This window comes from Diabrotica undecimpunctata, chromosome 6 (assembly GCF_040954645.1).
Source record: "Diabrotica undecimpunctata isolate CICGRU chromosome 6, icDiaUnde3, whole genome shotgun sequence".
Taxonomy (NCBI): Eukaryota; Metazoa; Arthropoda; class Insecta; order Coleoptera; family Chrysomelidae; genus Diabrotica; species Diabrotica undecimpunctata.
Window position 1 is genome coordinate 135,301,868 of NC_092808.1, and position 12,907 is coordinate 135,314,774.

The 12,907-nt window shown below is 31.2% G+C and overlaps 1 protein-coding gene across 4 annotated transcripts in view; it reads left to right on the plus strand.

The window, feature by feature from the left end:
- LOC140443945 (uncharacterized) overlaps nucleotides 1–12,907 on the plus strand; it is a 119,501-nt gene that overhangs the window by 70,832 nt on the left and 35,762 nt on the right. For 3 of the 4 annotated variants that reach the window (XM_072535471.1, XM_072535469.1, XM_072535470.1), the window contains exons 2-3: nucleotides 1,306–1,412; nucleotides 8,261–8,449. In XM_072535471.1, the coding sequence (XP_072391572.1) occupies nucleotides 1,307–1,412; nucleotides 8,261–8,449 (295 nt within the window). In that variant the 5' untranslated portion in view covers nucleotide 1,306. The remainder of the gene's footprint in view (nucleotides 1–1,305; nucleotides 1,413–8,260; nucleotides 8,450–12,907) is intronic. The other variant, XM_072535472.1, reaches the window with a different exon arrangement.

Sequence of the window (12,907 nt, forward strand, 5' to 3'; positions counted from 1 at the left end):
CAGGTTCTTTTTGTAAACGTTGCATTACTGCGTCGTTAGTTATATGATGTACATATAATATTCTGAGTATGCGACGATAGCACCACATCTCTAAAGACTGCAACCGTCTGCAAGACGCATCAGTGAGTGTCCCTGCCTCTGCTCCATACATAAGAACAGAAAACACATAACAATTAAGGATTTTGAGTCGGAGATGTAAGTTCAAGGTTAAATTGCAGAGAACTTTCTTCATCTGTTCATCACTGGTGTAATTAATTGTGAGATTAAGTTCGATTTTACCCCTTTTGTTCATAAAACAAGCAGTGTATTTCGAAGTAGCCAAAAATCTTAACTTTAAAAATTTCTTTCTACCACACTGACGATATTAGATAAACATTATGAATGTGATGTACATTGCATGAAAGAATTTCATAATTACATTTTAGATGAGTGTATGGTAACTAATTATCAGGATTAATGTTCCTTTATTATTATTTTAGATAAGTAGTAGTCATTATCTTATAAAGTACATTTGGTATACCTAGTTTATTTGTTTTTTTAGAAATTTGGTTATACAGATTGTCAGGTTTTATATGCTCCTGCTATTTGTTTAAATAAGTACAATAATATCTTCCGACACTTTTGCAATGATATATTCTTCATCCTTTCGGTCAACTGGTATATTTTTTCAAATTTTCATGCCAAGTGGTTTTTTTTAATGTGAGATGATTATTTTTGCGTTTTAGTTTATAAATATGTGATGAGAATCTAGGCCATATTCCAATTTTTTTCTAAAATTTGTCTCAGGGTTACAATCTGATAAATTGTGGATTTACCACCTCTGAAACCAGCCTGGTATTTTCCTATTATTTATTCTGCATATGGTGCCATACGGTGGCATAGAACTGTGGAAAATATTTTATACGCTGCATTTATAAGCTAATTCCTCTGTGGTTATAGCATTCAAAGATATCTCCTTTTGTGTATGATGCAAAGTATTCCAATATTCCAATAATTGGGGAGCGATTTCTGTGTCCATATTTCTTTTATAAGCTGCTGTAATTTTAATAAAATAAATAACACCACATTTTATATCTCCTACAAATATAAAAGATTTGACACACTTTATTCAATTACCTTAATATTAAAAAAAAAATAATAGTTTGAAATTACCACAGTAATTGCTAAAAAGGTAAATCAAATTACAGCCAAAATAAAATTGCACACTTGTATTTAACATTTCCTAAATAGCAATAGTAACCTCGTTTCAATCCGTTTTAATGTCTATATTAAATAATAGTTGTCTAATTGCTTATTTTGTTTCAGAATGAAGCTTTCCTACACACTTGTCGCAATACTTGCGACATGCCTCTTAGTTGTAGACACGAATGGAGAACAAAAGGCAAAAACGAAAAGAGAGAAAAAGTCTAAGAGTAAGTATATAACAGTACAATATATATATATATATATATATATATATATATATATATATATATATATATATATATATTGTACTATAGATGACATTAAATACTAAAATTATTAAATCAAAACTATCAAAGTATAAAGAAGAGTTGAAAGATACAAACGTTAGTGAAAAAAGAAGTTAAAAAAATTAATCACGAATAAGTTACCTACACCTCATTCAAATTCGACGTGCAGTAAAAGTAAACAAAACCAGGCTATGCTACGTAAGACTCCATAGGCGTGCGGTTTTGCTTTCATATTTCCTATCAAATTAATAAAACAGTATGTACAATTAAAGATTTGTTTACTATGAACAACGAAGATAAAATATACAATGTTAGTATTATTTTCAAGGAAATTCAAAATTAGCTTCACTACTGTAAAATAAAAAGAAACTTATGGTTTGACAAAAATAATAAAGCAGTAATTGCAACGTTGTTTTGACACTTAAACGATCGAAATCGAAACATCAAATACACTTATTTTTTAAAGTAAATTGTGTGTTAGTTCGCCTCAAAAGAAGTAACTTATTATTATGTTTTCAGTTTTTATTTGAAAAACAATAAAACTCACGTGATCCAGATTACAAATGTTACCAGAAATTGAAATCTCATTTTACATAAATTTCGTAAATTTGAATACAGATATACCTTAACTTAAAATGTTTTCATAAATGTAAATTTTGTATTAAAAAAAAAAATAAGGTGCACTTGAAGAAGTGCCGCCAGAAGTAAAAACTTCTTAAATTGCGTTGAAATTATGAGTATTAATATCTAAGAGCTTCCGGTTTAAACGGCGCTGCCAGTCATGAACTGAGCTCTTAATCGCACCCCATTCGTTTTTTAAGGAAAACGAAGTTTCAAACAAAAACCTATGCAAATGTCCGAGAAAATCATTCGTCAAACATTCTACATATCTGACTAATAAATAAAACAAAAAACTCACAGTGTAAATTAATATTTTATTCATAATCAGAGTCTGACGTGCTGCTCTCATTAACTACGTTAATTATCAGTGGTTCAACTTGAGTCTCAATGATATTGTCAAGATCCCACATCTTTTGTTCGACTTTTTGCTGAACATGCTGTATACATTTTTGCCATTTGGCAGATGTAATACGCGTAATTCCTTCATGAAAAAGATTTTTCATATCTGAAAATTTAAACGTAGTATTCTTCTCTGCAATATAATTTTTTAAGTCTGCCCAAATTAACTCAATCGGATTAAGCTCGCAGTGGTATGGCGGAAGTCTCAATACTATTTGATTTTTTTCTTTAGCTATTTCATCTACAATATACTTAGTATATTCTTTTTTATGGTTATTTACAATAGCCAAAAGCTCGACTTTTAGAAGCGAGTTGTCAAAATTTATATTTTTTGATCGATTTTGAATGTCCGCTTTCTTCGACGCGGTTGTCGGTATTTTTTCCACTCTTCTTGAGTGGTACGGTGCATTGTCTAAAACAATAACTGAATTTTTGTTTAATTTTTCTAATATCGAAAAGAACCACTTTTCAAATGGCTCGCCAATCATCTCTTCATGATAGTCGCCAGATTTTTTTGACTCAAAAGCCCATAAGGCATCAAGAACAAACCCGTCCTCACTACCAATGTGACAAATGATCAACCTATTTCCTTTACCTAAAAATAAAGCGATTTTTAATTTACTTTTGAACTGGAAATTAACTACTATAGTAAATGCAAGACATTTATCCCCATGTGTAGTGCCATTTTGGTAGTCGCTATGTTTTTTTATATCTTAATATATTCGTTATATACTCCCCGTTTAATAAATATCGACAACCGAGTTGAAGAAAGCGGATATTCAAAAGTGGCTGCGATCAAAAGTTTTGACAATTCAGTTCTAAAAGTCGAGCTTTTGACTATTGTGAATAAACATAAAAAAATACACTATTGTAAGCATATTGTAGATGAAATGGGTAAAGAAAAAAGAAGGTATTCACAGGCACTTGAGGTAGATTCTGAGTAAAATATTACCTAAGTTACACTTTGAGTTTTTTGTTTTATTTATTACTCAGATATGTTGAATGTTTTTATTTTTGACAAGATTTTTCTGACCTTTGCATAGGTTTTTGCTTTGAAATTTCGTTTTCCTTAAAAAAACGAATGGAGTGCCATTAAGAGCTCAGTTCACGAGTGGCAACTCCGTTTCAACCTTAAATATTACGTTTAATTTTAAAACATTTTTACACATTTATTGTAATTGTATTTTAATTCCGTGCATTACAATAACGGATTCACGTTATTATGTTGTTGGAAAACCTCATTCTAACATGTTTATTCAGTTATTTACAGTTCTGTTATTCCTGTGAACGACTTATGCTACGATGTCTACTTCATATTTTCATATGTATTTCATAATACAGGAAAATGTAGGTTTATACATCGTTAAAATCATGATGTGGGAGTGCCCCTCGTAACAATCATACTGTTGACGGTTTATTTATACTTACTGCTGCTCTATCTTGTATTTAGTGTAGAAATGTTTAGAAAGGTTTTCGAAGCCCCGCCCATGGTAACGTCAGAGGTGAGATAGTCCATTAATAAACACAACTGACCGTTTCCACTAAACAGACTCGAGTTTCAAAAACTCGGGACTCGAAAAACAAAACGAACTGTTTCAAAACACGCCACTCTTTAGTAAAGTTTGTGAAAAGTTGCTATTTTGTTTTATTGGATACGAGTTTGTGTTTTGTTTTTATTTTGTCCGTTTGGTGGGAAACCGCCATTAGATATTACATTTAATTTTAAAACAATTTTTACATATTTAATTTAATTTTATTAATTCAATGCATTACAATAACGAATTCGCATATTATGTTGTTGGAAAACCTCATTCTAACATTTATTAATTTAATTTTATCTTTGTTATTCTTCTGATCATAAAATATAAATGATAACATTTATTATAAATATAAATGAATAAATTCAAGCACTGTAATTCCCTGACGCACGCCCTGGCTAAAATATTATCACTAGAACAACAGTGGTCCAATTGAGTTATAGCAATTCTTCCGCGTACAAGGACTACTAAATGATATGGTATGCTGAGTTTCGTATACGATGTCTATTTATATAGTTTATGAGGTGGATATTATGTACGTTTATACATTGTAAATCATGATTTGGGAGTGCTCCTCGTAATATTCATAATGTTGATAACGTGTGTTGGTTTGTTTACTGCTACTGCATCTTTAAGATAAATTTGGTTTAGTAGTAGTATTTAGTAGTATTATTGGGAGATATCAATGACACATTTGGCAACAAAATATAATGAGAACGAGAAAAGAAAATTAATGGGAAAAACCCCCGTAGTTTTGGAGAAACTACGGGGAGAAAACCCCACGAAAAACGAGAAAAGAATTGTGGAATTCCGCAAAACAAACGAGCTAACAATAGAGAGATATTGCAGAGTCAATTTTGCACTTGCTGTATCACAGCACGCGTTATTTTGACAGTAGAGCATGCGCAGATGTGATATTTGGCTTACGCTGCGTTATTGAAAATACGGCCTGCCGTTATTAGGGGAGCCGTTACGCTGTGCGGAATTCGTTGCGCTATTTTCTTTCTTAGGTTATGTATGTTGTTTGTCTTTCATTTAAACAAAGTTTATTTGTAATAATTTTCTAAAATGAGTTCATCAGTCAGTAGCATAATGCAACAATATAATTAATAATTTGAGATAATGATTGAGGTGACAAATTGAATAAAAGCTGAAGATCTTTAAGCCTGCTGGGATATGCGAGCCTTCTCATCACTCCTAAAAACAAAAATATAAGGGCATAATTTCAAAAGTAATGTGGAATGCAAATGCATTTACCACTAACAGAGTTTCTAGTATTGGTATGAATAAAATTTAGTAGGCGTAAAACAATTGCAAATGTAGGAATATCTTGTCTTCTAAACCTAAAATATATTTTTACATCTGCTTTCAACATGTTTTCTAAATTAAATTCTTGATTTTGTGGATGTAATACATGTTCATACACAATGTTATTTAAAATGATGAACTCTATCATTTTCAATATTTTGTGAACAAATGTAAATAAAACATAAACAACGTAAGTAACGCAACAAAGTATGCATAAGCTCAAGCAATATCTCTATTTTTGATGTGTCAGCCGTATGTCAAAACTGTCGACATAGCGCGGTGTAAATAGTGCAACGCAGGCAATGTTAACTTTGCAATAACTCTCTAATAAACAACGCGTTTCTTAACCACAAGTCTCAACAGAAATATACATTTGAAAATACCAAACGATACAAATCAGTGACAGAGTTTAGGAGCCCCGCAGACTGCAGACTTTTTATCGGCCGATAGTTTAGTCAGTTTGGACTGTTAGTGCGCACACCGAGCCAACTAAACAGTCGGGTTGCTGAAGAGCCAACCTCGAACGATTTAGTAATAAAGTTCAACGAAAATCAAGAAGAAATTCCGAGAGTATTGGGTGCATTCAATTCGCAGTGATAATTATAAATTTATATTTATAAAATTATACATAATGCATTCTAAATTAGTTGATTAAACAAAAAAGGTTTTCGCCTTTTATCGGATAAGTTTCAATGAACTAGTCATGCTAATTGGACCAACTTTAGCGAAGGAGAATACCAAAGACTTTCAATGCCTATGACAGATAGTTGGCCGACAGTATAGTTTGAAGGAAATCGGGAAGTTCATCAAACTTTTTTATCGGAGGATACTGAATCGGTGTAATGTGCGCATAATATGCATACCTCTCCGTACTGATTAAGAAGCCGACCACACTATCGGCCGATAAAAAGTCAACAGTCTGCGATGGCCCTTAAATAGAGTAATATACCATAAACAAACATCTGCCGACATCTAATGTAGGAAGCGACCACTAGATGATGTTTGTAAAGTGAGATTTAATGAAATATGAAAAGAGAGCAATGTACAAACGGGAATAGAAGAAAGAATAAAAATATGATATTTATCCCTAGAATACGGAACCTTTTTTGCCAACCGTAAATAGATTCTATCGTAAATTTTACTACTCCATAGAAAAAAGCTTATATTTTTTTATTTTGAATTTTTTATTCGTTATCTAGAAAAAAAAAATTAAGATTCTCAGTATAAAAATAAAAGCATAAAATTATAAAACAAACATATTTAGGTATTTTTAGGAACATAGGGTACAAATATGTCCTCGGTGTTCTCCACAAATTGGCTTTTTGCACTCCTTGCACTAGTTGGTGGTCAAGCGCCTTTTTTACTTGGGCAACAGAAACAAACAAGTCTTTCTCTTCTTTTCCTGGGTCATATTTGCATCATCTTCTTTAGTTATGTTGAGGATTTCAGCTCTGTACTGGCGAATATTTTGACGTAAACTTGCGGTGTTCTATTTGTTTAGCATCTGTCTGCAAGAAAAAGGCTTAGCTCAATCATATATTGATATCTAGAGATAGGTTTTTCCCTTTTTTTAACATATTAAAAGTATAAATAACGTATGAGTTTATGCTGGCAATATTTATCATTCCATAGAATACGCATAATGACCATCTCCGTGTTTTTCTGCTAGAACTCATATTAGAACAGATTTGGTCGAAGGTGTCTACACCTGTATTCCTATTCTTAATCCTTGTCGCCATCTATCTCTCACGCTCTTGCCATTATTCGTCCTTTAAGTCCCGTCTTTCCAGTAGCTCGTTCACTTCATCCCTCCGCGATCTCCCGGGTCTGCCTCATGTGATGTGACTCTCCCATAGATCAGATTAAATTGCTTGATACACGTTCTTGTTTGACTCAGTCGATTTTCTTTTAATAACTTTTTTTAAATAAACCTAAGTCCTACTCATCTTGTGCCATGACCACTTGATCATTTGCAAAGTTTAATGTGTATAAATCACCATCTTTACTGGGAATACAATTCCTGCACATTCCTCTTCTGAGGTTTAAGAGTCTCTTCTAAAAAATATTTTAAAAAGCGTAGGCGATGTGGAGCATCCCTGCGGCATCTTCTTTGTTGTCTTAAAGGTGTTGGAAAATTTCGTTCCCAACTTTATTCTTACTATATTACTTTTCACTGCTGCTATTCTCCCTTTCCCCCCTACAGCCTTTCTTTTATTCGGGTAATAAAGTTGTAAAGGCTACAAATAATTAGAACGAAGAAGTGTCGCATGATTTTAAGTTTGGATAGTAGAGCAATCACAAAAATTTAGATTGACAGCGGATACCTAATTTCTTTCTGGTATTTTCTAATAAATTACTTGGTTTGAACATTTGATTGAAACTATTTACAAAACAATACTGTCTGAATCCTATAGACATTATAGGACAGAATATTGGTTTAGATGAGAGATTCGATCCTAACAGGGTTTGCATCACCTGCGTCGTAATATTAACGATTTTTTGTTTTAATGTTTAGAACACTAAATATCACACCAATATTTTTGGATCGAAATAATATATGTTAGAAAATATACGTACTTTAGTTTTCTTTATCCCGTCTGTTCGTCTGAGGAATAATGCAAGAAAAATAAAAAAACTAACAAATTTGAATTCGGCGTTAATATTTATCTGGGAGAACTTTTATTCATAGAACTCTATTTATCAGAATTTTTACTTTCGCTTCCGAGAAAATTATAAAAAAATAAATTAATCTTAAATCCTTGTTTTAGGGTTTTTGTTGTGACTAAGCATTAAATTCTACAACGTAACTTTTAGATACTACTTTTGTTCAAGAGAAATCATTTAGAAGCTGTAAGCTAGTTTTTATTCAACATTTATTATGTTATTATCTCCTTGTTAATAATTTTATTTTTTCTGTTTTAGGTATACGAACATCACGACAACTGAATAATAATAAAAATAACAATGCAGACCAGATGGTACAAAATATCCTTCGATGGCTACAAGACGTGTACGGACAACAGAGCAGAACTAGTAGGTCATTCTTCATCAATGGGCAGCAGCAAAATTCTCCCTATGGCTTTGCTTCAGCTAATTTTGGCCAACATGCATGTAAATATTAGTACTAATAATATTAACCATATTAATGCTAAAACATACGTAGGTATATTAAAGATAACTAAAAAACTTTTCTTCTTTAATAACTTTAACCAAATAACAAATAGTGAATTTGTTTCCTATAGAAAAATATAGGGATTAGATATTAGTTTTTCTAACCGATTTAAGCTTTTTCTAAAAATAAAATCAAGATTTCAAGAGAAATGTCATGCCTTAGGAAACAAAAATTTAAGATCATCTATTCAATATAGTAACTCCACAAATACCCTTCAAGTTACCGTTCATATACAACTATGTGGATGCTGTTAAAAGTGCGTCTCCGAAGACAGTATTCAAACTACACTGGATATCTTCAATAGATTTCACAAACACCTACAATTTACTGTTGTGGTAGAGCAAAAACATAGTGTTCCTTTCTTAGATACTAAGGTGATAAGAACATGTATAAACATTTACAAAAAGTATGGCTTATGTAAATGGCTTAACTAACAATATAATCAAGATGCTGAGTGGAATTCCCATAATCAAAATAGCTAAATATCACAGCATATCCAAATATAGCTTATTCTCGAAGCGTAAAGACCAGACATCACTTCTAAATCAGAGTCATCTCATTTACCAACCTTCTTGTCTCGAATGTGATGGGTAGTACATGGGGCAAACATTGCAGTGATTAAAACAAAGAATAACGCAACATAAAAGTGATTGCAAAACAGAGATATTAAGGTCTTGGATATAGAAAACTATAAAAAAGACTACTTTCCAAAATGTATCACATAAACAAAAACAAAAAGTCAATTAGTTATAAGACAGACACTTGCAAGTTAAGCGAGATGTATTGTTATATTTTAAAATCCTGATAAAATAAACACATCCAACACCTGGATCGATAATAAAACTCGTTAGCATTAACAACACATGTGAAAAAAGACTTAAATCAGTGCCGTTGAGAGCATGAGAATATTGTGAATTATATATAATATACATATAATCACAAAAATGATTTAAAAAAGGCAACGAAAAGAATACAATGATTGATAATTATGAAATTTGAGATTTGTCTTGTATGTATTATTTTCTAGCAGCTGTTTAACAATAAGATAGTAGCCAAATTGTGAAGGGAATAACTTATATTTGAAGACATTGGCAATATATTTTACAGGAAAGTAATGGATAAAATTATCGACGTTTCTATCATGGAATAAGAAATAAACAGTATTTTCATCATCATCATTATAAGTGGCTCGACAATCCGTTGTGGATCTTGGCCTGCTCACAAAGAAGTCGCCACTCCTGTCGGTTCCTGGCAACTTCCCTCCATCCTCTGACCCTTAGAATCTGTAGGTCTTCTTCCACATCATCAATCCATCTCCTTCGTGGTCGTTCTCTGCTTCTTGTGCTCTCTGGTTTTGAAAATGTTAATCTCTTCCTATATTCGTGATCTGACATCCTAGCAATGTGTCCAGTTCATCTAAGTCTCTTCACTTTAACGAATTTCACAATATCTGGATCGGTGTATAACTGATATAGTTCAAAGTTGTATCTTCGACGCCATAGCCCATTTTCATTTACGGCCCCAAAAATCTTTCTAAGAATTTTTCTCTCAAAAAGACCAAGAAGTCTTCCATCATTTTGAGATAAGGTCCACGTTTCTGCCCCATATATCCAAACCGGTCTTATTAAGGTCTTGTATATATTGAACTTTACTGCACGTTTTATATTTTTATTTTTTAAATGTTTCTGGAGACCGTGAACAGTTCTGTTTGCTATTGCTATGCGTCTTTTTATTTCGTCGCTTGTCGTATTTGTTGCGTTTACTAGCGATCCAAGATATGTGAATTCTTTAACTTGCTCAAAGGTATGGTTGTTAATTAGAATTCTCTGTTGGATATTTCGAGGCTTTTAAAAATCAACATATATTTGGTTTTTACTTCTTTTACCACAAGTCCTAATTCACTTGCCGCGTCCGCAAGCATTGTAAAACACTGCACCAAGTCTCTCATACTTCTGCCCACTATAACTATATCGTCAGCGAATGCGAGAATTTTCGTCGGTCTATTAAAAATAGTTCCATTCATTCTAATATTTAATTGTCTGATTGCTTTTTCCAAGGCAATAATAAAGAGTTTTTATCATGTAGAATTTTACCGTTAGTGTATTTAAAAATTTTTAATCTTGTTTTAAATTCTCGACGGCTATTATTTAAGGATTTGTAGTATTCCCTCGTTTCATTTTTATCGAATAAACTTTGTATCTCATTGAGAGTGTTCTGTTCGCATTCCCTCTTCTTACGTCGTTGAATACTTTCTCCGTGTATAACCTGCGTCTAGGGTTTTTTTGATATGCTGCGTTCTTTCTATTTGTGGCCATTTCGCACTCATGATGAAACCAATGATTTCTTTTTTCTGACTTGGTTTTACCCAATATTTCAACCTATTTCCGTAACACCATATCTCGTGTATTTGCCATAGTTGGTTAATGTCTTCTTCTTCCTAAGTTTTTTGTATGTTTTGTATATTTTTGTATGTTTTGGATGTTTATGTATGTATATTATAGTGTTCATAACTCTCTCGTGATATATTTTTTAATAAAATGTATGCGAGTATAACGTAAGTGAACACAACGAACTAAACACAGCAGATGTCAGGTAGTTGAGAAAAACAGCAACAAAAAACTAAAGAGAGTAAGAATTGAGAAAATTAAAAAGAATCCGAAACAGAAAATATCAATAATTTACAAAGGAAACTAATTTTGTATGTACACATCAAGAAAATGTACAAGGGGGAATAAAAATACACATAATGGAATACAAAACTATAGTAACTGAAGAAATTGAAGACTGAGAAATCGATGGATATTCCAGATCATAAATATGAGACAAAAGCGACAAATAAGTCAAATATGAATTAATTTATGGAAGAACTGGAAGAAATAGAGAAAATGAAATAAAAATAAGGACTGTGCTTTTGACAAAAACAATGGACTTTGACAGAGAAGAATAGGGAGAAAAAGCTGGAAACAAAATGGACAAAGTATTTTATATTTTATATTTATATTGTTTTTGCTCAGCCATAGAAGTAAAAGGCAACAAATCTGAAACAATATGAAACTTATATACATTACCAGGTAAAATGAAATACAAAAAAAATTAAAAATTCGTTGACCGACTAATAAAGAGTTTTGATAGCAAAAATACCATAATTTACATGGAGTATCTTGAGATAATGGTACATAGTAAATCTAGGTAACCCCAAAAGTATATCTGCATTTCTTTACTCTTGTGCAATATTTTAAACACTAATTACATTATTACTTAATATTACTAATTATGTAAAAGCTATTTTTTATTTAAACTAACAGCTGTATTAACAAATTAAAAACGTTAAACTATCTAATTATTACCAAAAAGGCTTTTATCTACCGCTTATGAGGTTAGTTGTTATTATATTTAGCTTGTGGCTATAATATTTCAATCGAAATTCTTCAGTTATAGTCCAGGCGGTAACTCTTCTGGGTGAATCGTATGTGATCCTAGTTTTTTACTTCAATCACTTTGAAATATTATTAGAAATAACAATTTACCTATGAGTACACTTCAAAAGGTGAGCTCAATTTTTTTATTAAACAATTTGTAAAAAAATGAGAAAAATTCAATGTTTTTTCTCTTTGTCGTGGATATTTCTTGTGCAGCTATACATTTTAGAAAAATTTGGTAACGAAATTGATTGCAAATTAAAAAAAAATTAATAAATGTGAAAAATCAATGTTGTTTCAATAATGTTTTTCAGATGCTTAGGAACCACATGGAACTCTCAAAATTCACGTAGAAAATCTATAAAATATAAAAAATCACTATACAAAATTTCAAAACAATCAGTCATGTAGTTTTTGCAAAATAATTTTGCAATCTAAATTTTTGAAAAAAAGTTAATTTTCAAACTTATGCAGATCCAACAAAAAAGTTTTAAATACATGAAAGCTTTAACGTATAAAATAGTATTTAAGCTGTCAAATAAAAGTCGAATCATTGAAATCATTTGAATAGGAGAACCTAGAAATTTTTTTAAACAACTGTACAATTATTAAGCTAATAAACAAATACAATAAATTATTCAATTTTCAATTAACATTTTTTTTTCTATTGACCAAATTTATTATCCATATAAATAGCTTTCCTTAGATGAGTCATTGGTTCTTTGGCGAAGGCGCTTAGCATTTAGACAATATTACACTCATGGACAAAAATATCGAATATTTTGGAATTTTCTAATTTTTGTTTTTTCAAAATAAATTCTGGTCAATCCAGTCGTTTATAGTGAAATAGAGTTTATTTTAACCATGTTTAATGAACAATTTTAAGTTTTTATGCAGAGAAAGTTGCGAAAAAAATGAATGCTTAATATTAGGTAAATAAGGTTCTTTTACTCTAAACTGAAATGCTAATTTAAATTG